Raw genomic sequence first — 17,963 nt, 5'->3', positions numbered from 1 at the left:
GAACAAAGGAGCACGGTTTTTTTTGTTGTTCTTTTTTGTTTTTTTATATTTTATATAGATATATTTTTTTTGGGGGGGGGGAATGGATCAGCTTAATATTGCAGATATATTGTATCTTCTATCAATGTATTTGTCTGCATCACTTCCAATCCCCCATGTTTATTTTAATTTTTTATATATATACTCCCCTTTATTACTTTTCAACCCCACCATCCTTTCCCTACTTGGAGTAAATTAGTGAACAACAATGCCCAGGCCTCTACTTCCGGTCTATACTTACTATCTACACCTTATGGACAGAGTTAATTTTACAATAATTCTATTATATATATATATATATATATATATATATATATATATATATATTTTGCTCCTGAACTTCTTCTACTCTCAACCTCTCCGATCATTTTCATGGTGTCCATCCGGTTTGCTTCTATATGCCATATCTTTCTAACTGTGCTCCTTCCCAAAAGCTCCCAACATACAACCTATATACTTATTATGGACACAGTATGCTTACATTATTAGCTATCTTTGTTATTATTTGTTGTTATTTGTTATTAGTCCCATCCTTCAACTCTATTCAATACCTCCCATCTATCTCTTAACACCATCCATATAGGATTTCTATTTGCCATATATATTTCAACCGTACTGTGATGTTTTACAAAAATTCTGAACCTTTCTATTCTCATTGCTTCTACAGATTGTGAATTAAAAATAAAAAAAATTGCTAAAAGTATTATTATATTATTGATTGATTGACTATGACTTTTCAGATCACCCAGTAATGCTATCTGCAATGTTAGTTCCAGGTAAATATTGCAATCCTTTAGCCATTCCTTGACCTGTGTCCAAAAACAAGCTAGGAGCACGTATTGCACTCAGATGTACACGGAGGGCAAGGGTCAGTAACATGCATGTCAGTCTCTCCTGGCTCAAAGTTGAGGAGAGATTGATTGCATCACTATTGGTCTTTTTTCGAGGTATTGATGTGTTGAAGGTACCAAGAAGTTGGCACACAGTTCGGACACTCATCGGTACAACACAAGACATACAACCAGAGGTCTCTTCCCAGTCCCCAGGTCCAGAACAGAGGCTGGGATACCCACAGTATTAAATAGAGCCATTACTAAATGGAACTCTCTGCAACCCCAGGTAACTCAAGCTAGCAATAAAACCAGATTTTAAAAATAACGGATAAAAGAACACCTTACTGCACAACTGGGACTGAGAAGAGACACAGCCATTTTATATATATATTGTATTGTAATCTGCACTGTATTATGTATTAGACCTAGATATTGTGTGCATCTACTGATACTGTATGTAGGCTATTTGTGAAGTTTCAAATATATGTATTTCAGTCCTTGACTAAAAATGTTCTGTACTATGTATTATGTAATGTTTCATGCGCCAAATACAACAGGTGAAGACCTTAAAGTTGAATGCTCACTTACAGAGAGAGAGAAACAGAGAGGGAGATATATATATATATATATATATATATATATATATATATATATATAGAGAGAGAGAGATAGAGAGAGAGAGAGAGAGAGAGAGAGAGAGAGACACAGAGAGTGAAAGAGAGAGAGAGAGAGAGACAGAGAGAGAGAGAGAGAGAGAGAGAGAGAGACAGAGAGAGAGAGAGAGACAGAGAGAGAGAGAGAGAAACTTACAAGCTCTTAACCAACAATGCCGCTTACAAGCTCTTAACCAGCAGCAGTAAAATAAAATAAAACAGTCAATGTTTCTTAGAGTAAAATGCACACGGTTAAAACCAAATAACAGTAGGGAGGCTACATACAGGGGGTACCGGTACAGAGTCAATGCAAATAGTCCGGGTAGCCATGATTACCTGTTCAGGAGTCTATAGCTTGGGGGTAGAAGCTGTTAAGAAGCCTTTTGGACCTAGACTTGGCACGCCGGTACCGCTTGCCGTGCGGTAGCAGAGAGAACAGTCTATGACTAGGGTGGCTGAAGTCTTTGACAATTTTTAGGGCCTTCCTCTGACACCGCCTGGTATAGAGGTCCTGGATGGCAGGGAGCTTGGCCCCAGTGATGTACTGGGCCGTACGCACTACCCTCTGCAGTGCCTTGGGGTCGGAGGCCGAGCAGTTGCCATACCAGGCGGTGATGCAACCAGTTTTTGTCTTCGTTTCCTGGTGTTATAACGTCAGCCCCAGTCAGGCCGTTGCACAGCAACACAATCAACGCTACAACACCCCTCATTCTTTACCTGGACTGTCAACATCTTCAGTTCCTTAGTTTCTTCCCACTAGGTGTAGAATTAGGTTTGTGGAAAAGGGACCTGTGCAAGGGCACTTAAATCCCTTGCAGAGAATCGTTGGATTAGAATGTTTAGTTTAATATTTACAAAATTATAAATTATATTTACTGGAAGGTCTATTTACTATCTATTTACCAGATAGTCTTATCTAACAAAGTCATTGACTTACGTTTCATGTTGGCATAGGCAAGCTTTGACGTTTTGAATGTAACAGAAAAAAAAAAAAAAATTCCCCTCTGTCTCCTGTTGTCACCTTCTCACCAAGCTCCTTTGGGCTGGTCTTGTAGCCCATTCCAGCCTTGTGTAGGGCTACAATCTTGTCCCTGACATCCTTGGAGAGCTCTTTGGTCTTCGCCATGGTGGAGAGTTTGGAATCTGATTGATTGATTGCTTCTCTGGACAGGTGTCTTTTATACAGGTAACAAACTGAGATTAGGAGCACTCCCTTTAAGAGTGTGCTCCTAATCTCAGCTCGTTACCTGTATAAAAGACACCTGGGAGTCAGAAATCTTTCTGATTGAGAGGGGGTAAAATACTTATTTCCCTCATTAAAATGCAAATCAATTGATAAAATTTTTGACATACGTTTTTCTGGATTTTTATAGTTGTTATTCTGTCTCTCACTGTTCAAATAAACCTACCATTAAAATTATAGACTGATCATTTCTTTGTCAGTGGGCAAATGTACAAAATCAGCAGGGGATCAAATACTTTTTCCAATCACTGTATATAATCCACTGAACCAAAATAGGACAGCACTCCAGTGAATAAACTGAAATTGACTAGGGTGGCTGAAATCTTTGACAATTTGTAGGGCCTTCCTCTGACACCGCCTGGTATAGAGGTCCTGAATGGCAGGGAGCTTGGCCCCAGTGATGTACTGGGCAGTATGCACTACCCTCTGTAGTCCCTTGCGGTCGGAGGCCGAGCAGTTGCCATACCAAGCGGTGATGCAACTAGTCAGGATGCTCTCGATGGTGCAGCTGTAGAAATGTTTGAGGATCTGAGGACCCATGCCAAATCTTTTCAGTCTCCATAGGGGGAATAGGCTTAGTCGTGCCCTCTTCATGACTGTCTTGGTGTGTTTGGACCATGATAGTTTGTTGGTGATGTGGACACCAAGGAACTTGAAGCTCTCATCCTGCAGTACAGCAGCACCCAACAAGCATTCTTTGCTATGCTCTCTGTTCTCGGTTTTCTCTGTATTGTATAGTACAGCCCAAACAGAAAGCACTGAGCAACAGCACCGAACATGTTGTCTCAGTCAGTATGACTCAAAACACACAACACAGTACACAGCAAGCAAACCCCTTTCTCTGCTCTCTGTTGTCTCTCTTCTCTCTTCATTGACGGTGAGAAACCAAACCAGAGATATACTGGAAAGAAGAAAATAAAGTAAAGGTGGAGACAAATGGGAAGGAAAGGTGGAGACAAAGGAAAGGAAAGGTGGAGACATAGGAAAGGAAAGGTGGAGACAACGGGGAAGGAAAGGTGGAGACAAATGAAAGGAAAGGTGGAGACAAAGGGGAAGGAAAGGTGGATACAAAGGAAAGGAAAGGTGGAGACATAGGAAAGGAAAGGTGGAGACAAAGGGGAAGGAAAGGTGGAGACAAATGAAAGGAAAGGTGGAGACAAAGGAAAGGAAAGGTGGAGACAAAGGAAAGGAAAGGTGGAGACAAATGGAAGGAAAGGTGGAGACAATGGGGAAGAAAAGGTGGAGACAAAGGGAAAGGAAAGGTGGAGACAAAGGAAAGGAAAGGTGGAGACAAAGGAAAGGAAAGGTGGGGACAAAGGGGAAGGAAAGGTGGAGACAAATGAAAGGAAAGGAGGAGACATAGGAAAGGAAAGGTGGAGACAAAGGGAAATGAAAGTTGGAGACAAAGGGGAAGGAAAGGTGGAGACAAAGGGGAAGGAAAGATGGAGACAATGGGGAAGGAAAGGTGGAGACAAATGGGAAGGAATGGTGGAGACAAAGGGGAAGGAAAGGTGGAGACAAAGGGAAGGAAAGGTGGAGACAAAGGAAGGGTAAGGTGGAGACAAAGAAAAGGAAAGGTGGAGACAAAGGAAAGGTGTAGACAAAGGAAAGGAAAGGTGTAGACAAAGGAAAGGAAAGGTGGAGACAAAGGGGAAGGAAAGATGGAGACAAAGGGGAAGGAAAGGTGGAGACAAAGGAAAGGAAAGGTGGAGACAAAGGAAAGGAAAGGTGGAGACAAATGGAAGGAAAGGTGGAGACAATGGGGAAGAAAAGGTGGAGACAAAGGGAAAGGAAAGGTGGAGACAAAGGAAAGGAAAGGTGGAGACAAAGGAAAGGAAAGTAGGAGACATAGGAAAGGAAAGGTGGAGACAAATGAAAGGAAAGGAGGAGACATAGGAAAGGAAAGGTGGAGACAAAGGGAAATGAAAGTTGGAGACAAAGGGGAAGGAAAGGTGGAGACAAAGGGGAAGGAAAGATGGAGACAATGGGGAAGGAAAGGTGGAGACAAATGGGAAGGAATGGTGGAGACAAAGCGGAAGGAAAGGTGGAGACAAAGGGAAGGAAAGGTGGAGACAAAGGAAGGGTAAGGTGGAGACAAAGAAAAGGAAAGGTGGAGACAAAGAAAAGGAAAGGTGGAGACAAAGGAAAGGTGTAGACAAAGGAAAGGAAAGGTGTAGACAAAGGGGAAGGAAAGATGGAGACAAAGGGGAAGGAAAGGTGGAGTCAAAGGGGAAGGAAAGGTGGAGACAAAGGGGAAGGAAAGGTGGAGAAAAAGGGGAAGGAAAGGTGGAGACAAAGGAAAGGAAAGGTGGAGACATAGGAAAGGAAAGGTAGAGACAAATGGGAAGGAAAGGTGGAGACAAAGGGGAAGGAAAGGTGGAGACAAAGGGGAAGGAAAGGTGGAGATAAAGGAAAGGAAAGGTAGAGACAAATGGGAAGGAAAGGTGGAGACAAAGGAAAGGAAAGGTGGAGACATAGGAAAGGAAAGGTGGAGACAAAGGGGAAGGAAAGGTGGAGACAAATGAAAGGAAAGGTGGAGACAAAGGAAAGGAAAGGTGGAGACAAATGAAAAGGAAAGGTGGAGACAAATGGAAGGAAAGGTGGAGACAATGGGGAAGAAAAGGTGGAGACAAAGGGAAAGGAAAGGTGGAGACAAAGGAAAGGAAAGGTGGAGACAAAGGAAAGGAAAGGTGGAGACAAAGGGGAAGGAAAGGTGGAGACAAATGAAAGGAAAGGAGGAGACATAGGAAAAGAAAGGTGGAGATAAAGGGAAATGAAAGTTGGAGACAAAGGGGAAAGAAAGGTGGAGACAAAGGGGAAGGAAAGATGGAGACAATGGGGAAGGAAAGGTGGAGACAAATGGGAAGGAATGGTGGAGACAAAGGGGAAGGAAAGGTGGAGACAAAGGGAAGGAAAGGTGGAGACAAAGGAAGGGTAAGGTGGAGACAAAGAAAAGGTGTAGACAAAGGAAAGGAAAGGTGGAGACAAAGGAAAGGAAAGGTGGAGACAAAGGGGAAGGAAAGGTGGAGACAAAGGGGAAGGAAAGGTGAAGAAAAAGGGGAAGGAAAGGTGGAGACAAAGGGGAAGGAAAGGTGAAGAAAAAGGGGAAGGAATGGTGGAGACAAAGGAAAGGAAAGGTGGAGACAAAGGAAAGGAAAGGTGGAGACAAAGTGGAAGGAAAGGTGGAAACAAAGGGGAAGGAAATGTGGAGACAAAGGGAAAGAAAGGTAGAGACAAGGGAAGGGAAAGGTGGAGAAAAAGGAATGGAAAGGTGGAGACAAAGGAAAGGTAGAGACAAAGGAAAGGAAAGGTGGAGACAAAGGAAAGGAAAGGTGGAGACAAAGGAAAGGAAAGGTGGAGACAAAGGAAAGGAAAGGTGGAGACAAAGGGGAAGGAAAGGTGGAGACAAAGGAAAGGAAAGGTGGAGACAAAGGAAAGGAAAGGTGGAAACAAAAGGGAAGGAAAGGTGGAGACAAAGGGGAAGGAAAGTTGGAGACAAAGGGAAGGAATGGTGGAGACAAAGGGGAAGGAAAGATGAAAACTAAAGGGGAAAGGAAAGGTGGAGACAAAGGGAAGGAAACGTGGAGACATAGGAAAGGAAAGGTGGATACAAAGGAAAGGAAAGGTGGAGACAAAGGAAAGGAAAGTTGAAGACAAAGGGGAAGGAAAGGTCGAGACAAAGGGGAAGGAAAGGTGGAGACAAAGGAAAGGAAAGGTGGAGACAAAGGGGAAGGAAAGGTGGAGACAAAGGAAAGGAAAGGTGGAGACATAGGAAAGGATAGGTGGAGACAAAGGAATGGAATGGTGGAGACATAGGAAAGGAAAGGTGGAGACAAAGGAAAGGAAAGGTGGAGAAAAAGGAAAGGAAAGGTGGAGATATAAGAAAGGAAAGGTGGAGACAAAGGAAAGGAACGGTGGAGACAAAGGAAAGGTACGGTAGAGAGAAAGGAAAGGAAAGGTTGAGACAAAAGGAAAGGAAAGTTGAAGACAAAAGGAAAGGAAAGGTGGAGACATAGGAAAGGAAAGGTGGAGACAAAGGAAAGGAAAGGTGGAGACAAAGGAAAGGAAAGGTGGAGACAAAGGAAAGGAAAGGTAGAGATAAAGGAAAGGAAAGGTGGAGACAAAGGGGAGGGAAAGGTGGAGACAAAGGGGAAGGAAAAGTGGAGACAAAGGGGAAGGAAAGGTGGAGACAAAGGAAAGGAAAGGTGGAGACAAAGGAAAGGAAAGGTGGAGACAAAGGAAAGGAAAGGTGGAGACAAAGGAAAGGAAAGGTGGAGACAAAGGAAAGGAATGGTGGAGACAAAGGGGAAGGAAAGGTGGAGACAAAGGAAAGGAAAGGTGGAAACAAAGGAAAGGAAAGGTGGAGACAAAGGAAAGGAAAGGTGGAGACAAAGGAAAGGAAAGGTGGAAACAAAGGAAAGGAAAGGTGGAGACAAAGGAAAGGAAAGGTGGAGACAAAAGGAAAGGAAAGGTGAAGACAAAAGGAAAGGAAAGGTGGAGACATAGAAAAGGAAAGGTGGAGACAAAGGAAAGGAAAGGTGGAGACAAAGGAAAGGAAAGGTGGAGACAAAGGAAAGGAAAGGTGGAGACAAAGGAAATGAAAGTTGGAGACAAAGGGGAAGGAAAGGTGGAGACAAAGGGGAAGGAAAGGTGGAGACAAAGGGGAAGGAAAGGTGGAGACAAAGGAAAGGAAAGGTGGAGACAAAGGAAAGGAAAGGTGGAGACAAAGGAAAGGAAAGGTGGAGACAAAGGAAAGGAAAGGTGGAGACAAAGGAAAGGAATGGTGGAGACAAAGGGGAAGGAAAGGTGGAGACAAAGGAAAGGAAAGGTGGAAACAAAGGAAAGGAAAGGTGGAGACAAAGGAAAGGAAAGGTGGAGACAAAGGAAAGGAAAGGTGGTGACAAAGGAAAGGAAAGGTGGAAACAAAGGAAAGGAAAGGTGGAGACAAAGGAAAGGAAAGGTGGAGACAAAAGGAAAAGGAAAGGTGAAGACAAAAGGAAAGGAAAGGTGGAGACATAGAAAAGGAAAGGTGGAGACAAAGGAAAGGAAAGGTGGAGACAAAGGAAAGGAAAGGTGGAAACAAAGGAAAGGAAAGGTGGAGACAAAGGAAATGAAAGTTGGAGACAAAGGAAAGGAAAGGTGGAGACAATGGGGGAAGGAAAGGGGAGACAAAGGAAAAGAAAGTTGGAGACAAAGGGAAGGATAGGTGGAGACAAAGGAAAGGAAAGGTAGAGACAAAGGGGGAAGGAAAGGTGAGAAAAGACAAAGGAAAGGAAAGGTAGAGAACAAAGGAAAGGAAAAGGAAAGGAAAGGAAAGGAGAAAAAGGAAAGGAAAGGAAGAGAGAAAGGAAAGGAAAGGTTGAGACAAAAGGAAAGGAAAATTGAAGACAAAAGGAAAGGAAAGGTGGAGACAAAAGGAAAGGAAAGGTGGAGAAAAAGGAAAGGAAAGGTGGAGACAAAGGAAAGGAAAGGTGGAGAAAAAGGAAAGGAAAGGTAGAGAAAAAGGAAAGGAAAGGTGGAGACAAAGGGGAGGGAAAGGTGGAGACAAGAAGGAAAAGAGAGACAAAGGGGAAGGAAAGGTGGAGACAAAGGAAAGGAAAGGTGGAGACAAAGGAAAGGAAAGGTGAAGACGAAAGGAAAGGAAAGGTGGAGAAAAAGGAGAGCAAAGGTGGAGACAAAGGAAGGAAAGGAGAAGACAAAGGGGAAGGAAAGGTGAAGAAAAAGGGGAAGGAAAGGTGGGGGAGACAAAGGGGAAGAAGGAAGAAGAAAAAGGGAAGGAATGGTGGAGAAAAAGGAAAGGAAAGGTGGAGACAAAGGAAAGGAAAGATGGAGACAAAGTGGAAGGAAAAGGAGGAAACAAAAGGGAAGGAAATGGGAGAAAAAGGGAAAGAAAGGTAGAGACAAGGGAAGGGAAAGGTGGAGAAAAAGGAATGGAAAGGTGGAGACAAAGGAAAGGTAGAGACAAAGGAAAGGAAAGGTTGGAGACAAAGGAAAGGAAAGGTGGAGACAAAGGAAAGGAAAGGTGGAGACAAAGGAAAGGAAAGGTGGGAGACAAAGGGAAAGGAAAAGAAAAGGAAAGGAAAGGGGAGAAAAAGGAAAGGAAAGGTGGAAAGAAAAAGGGAAGGAAAGGTGGAGACAAAGGGGAAGGAAAGTGGGAGAAAAAGGAAGGAAAGGCGGAGAAAGGGAAGGAAAGATGAAAACCAAAGGGGAAAGGAAAGGTGGGAAAAGAGAAGGAAAGGAGAAAAGGAAAGGAAAGGAGGATACAAAGGAAAGGAAAGGTGGAGACAAAGGAAAGGAAAGTTGAAGACAAAGGGGGAAGGAAAGGTCGAGACAAAGGGGAAGGAAAGGTGAGACAAAGGAAAGGAAAGGTGGAGACAAAGGGGAAGGAAAGGTGGAGACAAAGGAAAGGAAAGGTGGAGACATAGGAAAGGAAAGGTGGAGACAAAGGAAAGGAATGGTGGAGACATAGGAAAGGAAAGGTGGAGACAAAGGAAAGGAAAGGTGGAGAAAAAGGAAAGGAAAGGTGGAGATATAAGAAAGGAAAGGTGGAGACAAAGGAAAGGAAAGGTGGAGACATAGGAAAGGAACGGTGGAGACAAAGGAAAGGACGTAGAGAGAAAGGAAAGGAAAGGTTGAGACAAAAGGAAAGGAAAGTTGAAGACAAAAAGGAAAGGAAAGGTTGGAGACATAGGAAAGGAAAGGTGGAGACAAAGGAAAGGAAAGGTGGAGACAAAGGAAAGGAAAGGTGGAGACAAAGGAAAGGAAAGGTAGAGATAAAGGAAAGGAAAGGTGGAGACAAAGGGGAGGGAAAGGTGGAGACAAAGGGGAAGGGAAAAGTGGAGACAAAGGGGAAGGAAAGGTGGAGACAAAGGAAAGGAAAGGTGGAGACAAAGGAAAGGAAAGGTGGAGACAAAGGAAAGGAAAGGTGGAGACAAAGGAAAGGAAAGGTGGAGACAAAGGAAAGGAATGGTGGAGACAAAGGGGAAGGAAAGGTGGAGACAAAGGAAAGGAAAGGTGGAAACAAAGGAAAGGAAAGGTGGAGACAAAGGAAAGGAAAGGTGGAGACAAAAGGAAAGGAAAGGTGGAAACAAAGGAAAGGAAAGGTGGAGACAAAGGAAAGGAAAGGTGGAGACAAAAGGGAAAGGAAAGGTGAAGACAAAAGGAAAGGAAAGGTGGAGACATAGAAAAAGGAAAGGTAAGGAGGCAAAGGAAAGGAAGGAGACAAAGGAAAGGAAAGGTGGAGACAAAGGAAAGGAAAGGTGGAGACAAAGGAAATGAAAGTTGAGACAAAAGGGGGAAGGAAAGGTGGAGACAAAGGGGAAGGAAAGGTGGAGACAAAGGGGAAGGAAAGGTGGAGACAAAGGAAAGGAAAGGTGGAGACAAAGGAAAGGAAAGGTGGAGACAAAGGAAAGGAAAGGGGGAGACAAAGGAAAGGAAAGGTGGAGACAAAGGAAAGGAATGGTGGAGACAAAGGGGAAGGAAAGGTGGAGACAAAGGAAAGGAAAGGTGGAAACAAAGGAAAGGAAAGGTGGAGACAAAGGAAAGGAAAGGTGGAGACAAAGGAAAGGAAAGGTGGTGACAAAGGAAAGGAAAGGTGGAAACAAAGGAAAGGAAAGGTGGAGACAAAGGAAAGGAAAGGTGGAGACAAAAGGAAAGGAAAGGTGAAGACAAAAAGGAAAGGAAAGGTGGGAGACATAGAAAAAGGAAAGGGTGGAGACAAAGGAAAGGAAAGGTGGAGACAAAGGAAAGGAAAGGTGGAAACAAAGGAAAGGAAAGGTGGAGACAAAGGAAATGAAAGTTGGAGACAAAGGAAAGGAAAGGTGGAGACAATGGGGAAGGAAAGGTGGAGACAAAGGAAATGAAAGTTGGAGACAAAGGGGAAGGATAGGTGGAGACAAAGGAAAGGAAAGGTAGAGACAAAGGGGAAGGAAAGGTGGAGACAAAGGAAAGGAAAGGTGGAGAAAAAGGAAAGGAAAGGTGGAGATATAAGAAAGGAAAGGTGGAGACAAAGGAAAGGAAAGGTGGAGACATAGGAAAGGAACGGTGGAGACAAAGGAAAGGTACGGTAGAGAGAAAGGAAAGGAAAGGTTGAGACAAAAGGAAAGGAAAGTTGAAGACAAAAGGAAAGGAAAGGTGGAGACATAGGAAAGGAAAGGTGGAGACAAAGGAAAGGAAAGGTGGAGACAAAGGAAAGGAAAGGTGGAGACAAAGGAAAGGAAAGGTAGAGATAAAGGAAAGGAAAGGTGGAGACAAAGGGGAGGGAAAGGTGGAGACAAAGGGGAAGGAAAAGTGGAGACAAAGGGGAAGGAAAGGTGGAGACAAAGGAAAGGAAAGGTGGAGACAAAGGAAAGGAAAGGTGGAGACAAAGGAAAGGAAAGGTGGAGACAAAGGAAAGGAAAGGTGGAGACAAAGGAAAGGAATGGTGGAGACAAAGGGAAGGAAAGGTGGAGACAAAGGAAAGGAAAGGTGGAAACAAAGGAAAGGAAAGGTGGAGACAAAGGAAAGGAAAGGTGGAGACAAAGGAAAGGAAAGGTGGAAACAAAGGAAAGGAAAGGTGGAGACAAAGGAAAGGAAAGGTGGAGACAAAAGGAAAGGAAAGGTGAAGACAAAAGGAAAGGAAAGGTGGAGACATAGAAAAGGAAAGGTGGAGACAAAGGAAAGGAAAGGTGGAGACAAAGGAAAGGAAAGGTGGAGACAAAGGAAAGGAAAGGTGGAGACAAAGGAAATGAAAGTTGGAGACAAAGGGGAAGGAAAGGTGGAGACAAAGGGGAAGGAAAGGTGGAGACAAAGGGGAAGGAAAGGTGGAGACAAAGGAAAGGAAAGGTGGAGACAAAGGAAAGGAAAGGTGGAGACAAAGGAAAGGAAAGGTGGAGACAAAGGAAAGGAAAGGTGGAGACAAAGGAAAGGAATGGTGGAGACAAAGGGGAAGGAAAGGTGGAGACAAAGGAAAGGAAAGGTGGAAACAAAGGAAAGGAAAGGTGGAGAACAAAGGAAAGGAAAGGTGGAGACAAAGGAAAGGAAAGGTGGTGACAAAGGAAAGGAAAGGTGGAAACAAAGGAAAGGAAAGGTGGAGACAAAGGAAAGGAAAGGTGGAGACAAAAGGAAAGGAAAGGTGAAGACAAAAGGAAAGGAAAGGTGGAGACATAGAAAAGGAAAGGTGGAGACAAAGGAAAGGAAAGGTGGAGACAAAGGAAAGGAAAGGTGGAGACAAAGGAAAGGAAAGGTGGAGACAAAGGAAATGAAAGTTGGAGACAAAGGAAAGGAAAGGTGGAGACAATGGGGAAGGAAAGGTGGAGACAAAGGAAATGAAAGTTGGAGACAAAGGGGAAGGATAGGTGGAGACAAAGGAAAGGAAAGGTAGAGACAAAGGGGAAGGAAAGGTGGAGACAAAGGGGAAGGAAAGGTGGAGACAAAGGAAAGGAAAGGTGGAGACAAAGGAAAGGAAAGGTGGAGACAAAGGAAAGGAAAGGTGGAGACAAAGGGGAAGGAAAGGTGGAGACAAAGGAAAGGAAAGGTGGAGACAAAGGAAAGGAATGGTGGAGAAAAAGGGGAAGGAAAGATTGAGACAAAGGGGAAGGAAAGGTGGAGACAAAGGGGAAGGAAAGGTGGAGACAAAGGGGAAGGAAAGGTGGAGACAATGGGGAAGGAAAGGCTGAGACAAAGGAAAGGAAAGTTGGAGACAAAGGGGAAGGCAAGGTGGAGACAAAGGAAAGGAAAGGTGGAGACAAAGGAAAGGAAAGGTGGAGACAAAGGGGAAGGAAAGATGGAGACAAAGGAAAGGAAAGGTGGAGACAAAGGGGAAGGAAAGGTGGAGATCGCACGCGGACTGCAGTCTGGACTATAATTACAATGTCTTAACAATAAGTACAGTAATGAGAGGCGTGAAAGAGAGTCTCTGAACCGCATTTGCAGCTTTGCTTCTGCTTTTTCTCATGGTTGTGATTCTATTCTTCATCCTCTTTGGTAGTGTTTCATGGTACGCTATAGGTGATCATTTTTCTCTGTCTGACTTCTGCATGCAGAATTACGACTGTAAAGCTAGCTTCATTGTTTGTAGTGGCTTGTTAAAGCTATAAAAACGTCTTATTTTTTTCTGTTCCATGCGCCCCCCATTCAAAACGTCAAAGCCTGCCTATGCCAACATGAAACGTAGGTCAATGACTTTGTTAGATAAGACTTTCTGGTAAATAGATAGTAAATAGACCTTCCAGGAAATAGAATGTATAATTTGGTAAATATTTAACTAAATATTCTAATCCAACGATTCTCTGCAAGGGATTTAAGTGCCCTTGCACAGGTCCCTTTTCCACAAACCTAATTCTACACCTAGTGGGAAGAAACTAAGGAACTGAAGACGTTGACAGTCCAGGTAAAGAATGAGGGGTGTTGTAGCGTTTATTGTGTTGCTGTGCAGCGGCCTTACTGGGGCTGGCATTGTAACACCAGGAAATGAAGACAAAAAGGCTGACATGAGTGACACGCTGAGGAAGATTGAAGTCATGGAGAACCGACTCGCAGCTGCTGAGAGCCAGGTGGAGACACTGAAGGCTAAAGCAGGTAGTTACTTTTTCACTGTCTTAACATGGGCTTACTGAATTAATCACCTGCTGAGTCCTATAGTGTAACAAATGTCATTTGGTCTGAAAAAAAAACACCCCTTTTTATGTCTCACAGAAACAAAGGTGGCATTCTCAGCTGGATTTGGGGGTACTGGGTACTTTGGACCGTTCAATGTTGACTTCACCCTTGTCTACCAAAAGGTCTTAACTAACCTTGGCAATGCTTACAACCCTGCAACAGGTGAAGTCATCGTGCATATATAAACTACATCTATTATTTCTTCTTCTTCTTCTTCTTCTTCTTCTTCTTCTTCTTCTTCTTCTTCTTCTTCTTCTTCTTCTTCTTCTCCCACATTAAATAATAGTGTGCTCTTTTCGTCCAGGCATTTTCACAGCGCCAGTGAGAGGAGCCTATCATTTCAGCGTCTATCACCATTCAGGAGCAAACCGCCGCTCAGACTCCGTGCTGTTCAAGAACAAAGAACAAATCGCATATATTTCTGCTATGAACAAGGACGGCTCCTACAATGGATCTAATGGTATCATAATGCAGCTGGAGGAGGGAGATGTGGTATACGTTGTTTTGAAGGCTAATTCATGGATCTGGGACCACATGAGTCAGCCTGGTGCCATTGGATGGTGCCACTTCAATGGCATTTTGTTGTTTGCTCAATAAACCTCAGTGGAATATGTGCGTATTGTTGCATTATAATAAGCTATTTTGCAGACGCTTTTATCCAAAGCGACTTACAGTCATGTGCGCATACATTTTTACATATGGGTGGTCCCGGGGATCGAACACACTAACCTGGCGTTACAAGCACCAAGCTCTACCAATTGAGCTACAGAGGACCACACTTCTCAAATGGGTTTCTGCATAAATCATACTGTTTCTGCTTCTTATGTGCTTCTAACATATCTGACAGTTTATCATCGGCAACTGATAGTAACACTTAAACAAATGTTTCCCGTGTCACATTTCAACAGCTTCAATGGCATTCTGCTACAGACTCAGTAATACTGAATAAAATGGAATATGTTTGTTCGTTCCTAAAAATTGTGGTGTGGTGTCTGTTTCCATCAGCCTCTCACAGCTTTTAAAGGTAGGAATTGATCCATTGTTTGTTTTTTTTTTGGTGAAAAAAATTGACTAAGAACAAAAGAAGAACAGACTAGGGTCTCAATTCAATCTGTATCTCTAACGTTTTAAGCGTTACAGATAACGCGATCTAAATGTAGGTCTCTATTCAATCTGGATCGCTGAAGTGTTACAGATTGCACAATAGAAATGTAAAGGTCATTTCCGATTGAGCCGATATATGCAGCGTTTACCGTGAATGCAGCATCGCTAACGCGGGAACATTGCCTTTAAATTTCAATCACGCTGTAACGCTGAACTTCAGTGATAACCCTTGAATATCTCTGAAACGGTACTGTGCAACACAGCACCAACCAAACCCCTGCTTCTCTCTCTGCCAAGCATAGGAAAGGCCCCATGTTACCCATTTTAAGCCCAAAAGCAAATTCTGTCCTATGGTTAACAACTCCTCGATTAATAACAATTGTAGGTTAGTCGAACAAAAAGCCATGTCTGTATATAGGAGAAAAACAAACCATATTCAGAAGAACCTCACCAGGACAGAAGAACATGCACTTAATGAACTAATGAAAGATTCATCTTTGGTTATCAAACCTGCAGATAAGGGGGGGTGCTGTGTTCGTCTTAGACTATGAAAAATACAACGAAGATATTCTGAGACAACTCAGTAATCAACGTTTCTATAGAAAACTGTGTGTTGATCCCGCACAGGTGTTCCAACGGGAAATTAGCTCTAATCTGTAGCAAACCTGTCCCCAGTCCGCCTGGCCTTGCTGCTATTCCAGTTTCAACTGTTCTGCCTGCGGTTATGGAACCCCTACCTGTCCCAGACCTGCTGTTTTCAACTCTTAATGATCGGCTATGAAAAGCCAACTGAGTTTTATTCCTGATTATTATTTGACCATGCTTGTCACTTATGAACATTTTTGAACATCTTGGCATGGTTCTGTTATAATCTCCACCCGGCACAGCCAGAAGAGGACTGGCCACCCCTCATAGCCTGGTTCCTCTCTAGGTTTCTTCCTAGGTTTTGGCCTTTCTAGGGAGTTTTTCCTAGCCACCGTGCTTCTACACCTGCATTACTAGCTGTTTGGGGTTTTAGGCTGGGTTTCTGTACAGCACTTCGAGATATTAGCTGATGTAAGAAGGGCTATATAAAATAAAATTGATTGATTGATTGAAATTGATTGATTAAACAACCTCATCTCAAAACCTGAATATGAATACCTTTGCTGCATTTGTGCCATGCTTCCATGCCTGTACATGTTGCCTAAATTACACAAACCTAAAACACAACAAGGCAATTATCCAGGCAGACCAGTGGTTGCAGGAATAGGCTAGAGCTGTTGTCAAACTTTTGTAGACTCTTTTATTAAATTTGATGTGCAAGCATTGCCATCATATGTGAAAGAAACTCTGTAGACTTCATAAATAAGATCTCACCGACAACGGCTGTCTTGTTTTGTATGCTTTGTACAAAATAATAAAATGCAGCACGACAGGATCTTTCTAATCATTGATCTTTATTAGCTAGCTATAACTGGCATGTTCATGTGTCTCCGGCCATGATCACCTGATGATGACCTCACCACCTGGGTGGTCGTAACCAATCATAGCACAGTATGATCTGACAGTAGAATGCGTCCAATTACAATTCAGTATGCTGACCCATATGAATATTACAAAGGGATTAACAGAAGACTGTAATTTGGTCTCATTAGATATCGAGAGTCTATATACCAGCATTACCCATACAGGGGGCTGGAAGCTCACTATTTGAGAGACCGAGATACTAACAAATACCCACGAACAAACTTCATTCTAGAGATAAATTGTCACGACCCGGTGCGAGAAACAGTCACTAATAATTGTCAGAACCCAGAAGATGAGGCAGACACAGCTGTACTAGAGATGGTGGTTTAATTAAAGAACAAAATCTTCAGGCAAAGAAACTAAATCCACAATGTCCAAAAATAAAGCCAAGAGGCACAAAGAGGAAAAGCTCCAAAAAAACTAAAGAAACTCCACAAAGTGGTAAAAACAGCAGGGAAAAACAAACCTCAAAAGACTACTCAAACAAAACACAAGAACTAAACCAGATAACCTCTGGAAAATCCCACCAGAGAAATATCTATATAAAACAAGGCTTGGGCTGGGGCTGGGTGCTAACTTACAAACACTGAGCAAGGAACTGAGGAACACACAGGGTTTAAATACAAACAAGGGAATGACCTACAGGTGCAAACAATAATTAGAGCAAGAAAAACAAAAGGTACAAAAAAGGTGCAATGGGGACATCTAGTGACCAAAACCCGAACAGTCATGGCCAAAACCTGACAGAATCCCCTCCTAGGAACGGCTCCTGACGTTCCTACCAGCCTTCTCAGGGTGGAGGGCCCTGAACTGACGAATGAGGTCAGGGTCCAGTATGTCCTGGCAGGAACCCAGGAGCGCTCCTCGGGACCGTAGCCTTCCCAGTCCACCAGATACTGCCAGGACCGCTGCACCCGGTGGGAATCCAGTATCCGGTGGACGGTATAAGCCGACTGGCCACCGATGACACGGGGCGGAGGGGGAGGTCTGCCTGCCGGGATAAGGGGAGAAAAAACAACAGGTTTTAATAAAGAAATGTGAAATGTTGGATTGATCTTAAGTGATCTGGGTAAGTGCAGGCGAAAAGTAACGGGATTGACTCTCCTGGCAATCTTAAAGGGACCGATGAACCTCTGGGACAGCTTTACGAGACTCCACCCGTAGTGGTAGGTTCTTAGTTGAGAGCCATACTCTCTGGCCGGGGTACAGGGTAGGACCGGGACGGCGACCTCTGTTGGCTTGTCGTTGGTACTGCTGAGAGGAACGCAGAAGATTAAGACGTGCCTTCTTCCACGTAAGCCGACAGCGTCTGATGAACCTCGAGGCTGAAGGCACTCTGACTTCTGCCTCCTGGTCCGGGAACAATAGAGGCGCATAGCCTAACTGACACTCATGCGGGGACATACCAGTGGAGGAGGAGCACAAGGTGTTGTGCGCGTACTCGGCCCAAACAATGAAGGATGACCAAGTGGACGGGTTGTTGGAAACCATGCATCTGAGGGTGGTTTCCAGCTCCTGATTCATCCTCTCAGTTTGGCCATTGGACTCGGATGGTACCCTGAAGATAAACTGGCCGTGGCCTATGAGTTGGCAGAAGGCCTTCCAAAACCTTGAGGCGAACTGGGGACCTCTGTCGGAAACCATATCTTGCGGAATCCCAAAGACTCGGAACACATGGTTAATCACCAACTCAGCTGTTTCCTTGGCAGAAGGTAATTTGGTCAAAGGAACAAACCTGGCCGCCTTAGAAAACCTGTCGATGATGACTAGGATCGTAGTATTACCATGGGACGGAGGAAGGCCAGTAATAAAGTCCAACGAGATATGGGACCAGGGTCGGTGGGGAATAGATAGAGGGTGAAGGAGTCCTTGAGGGCGGAGGTGAGAAGATTTGCCCTGGCAGCACACGGAACAGGCCTTGATGAAAGTGGCAACGTCTTCTTT

The 17,963-nt window shown here is 43.9% G+C and overlaps 1 protein-coding gene across 1 annotated transcript; it reads left to right on the top strand.

Moving 5' to 3' along the window:
* The first annotated feature begins 13,073 nt into the window (after positions 1-13,073).
* LOC121575769 (complement C1q-like protein 2) lies at positions 13,074-14,019 on the top strand. The gene is made up of 3 exons (XM_041889064.2): positions 13,074-13,325; positions 13,443-13,568; positions 13,711-14,019. Exons 1-3 carry the CDS (start codon positions 13,145-13,147, stop codon positions 14,001-14,003), a joined length of 600 nt encoding a protein of 199 aa, XP_041744998.2. The 5' UTR covers positions 13,074-13,144; the 3' UTR covers positions 14,004-14,019.
* The last annotated feature ends 3,944 nt before the right edge of the window (positions 14,020-17,963 follow it).

Source organism: Coregonus clupeaformis, chromosome 10 (genome assembly GCF_020615455.1).
Source record: "Coregonus clupeaformis isolate EN_2021a chromosome 10, ASM2061545v1, whole genome shotgun sequence".
Lineage (NCBI taxonomy): Eukaryota > Metazoa > Chordata > Actinopteri > Salmoniformes > Salmonidae > Coregonus > Coregonus clupeaformis.
This window is presented reverse-complemented; position numbering and strand designations above follow the sequence as displayed.

Excerpts from the sequence above, each read along its gene's own strand:
- LOC121575769 (XM_041889064.2), top strand. The coding sequence starts at position 13,145 with ATGAGGGGTGTTGTAGCGTTTATTGTGTTGCTGTGCAGCGGCCTTACT. Across the intron at positions 13,326-13,442 it reads GACACTGAAGGCTAAAGCAG|AAACAAAGGTGGCATTCTCA; the intron begins GTAGTTACTTTT and ends TATGTCTCACAG. Across the intron at positions 13,569-13,710 it reads TGCTTACAACCCTGCAACAG|GCATTTTCACAGCGCCAGTG; the intron begins GTGAAGTCATCG and ends CTTTTCGTCCAG.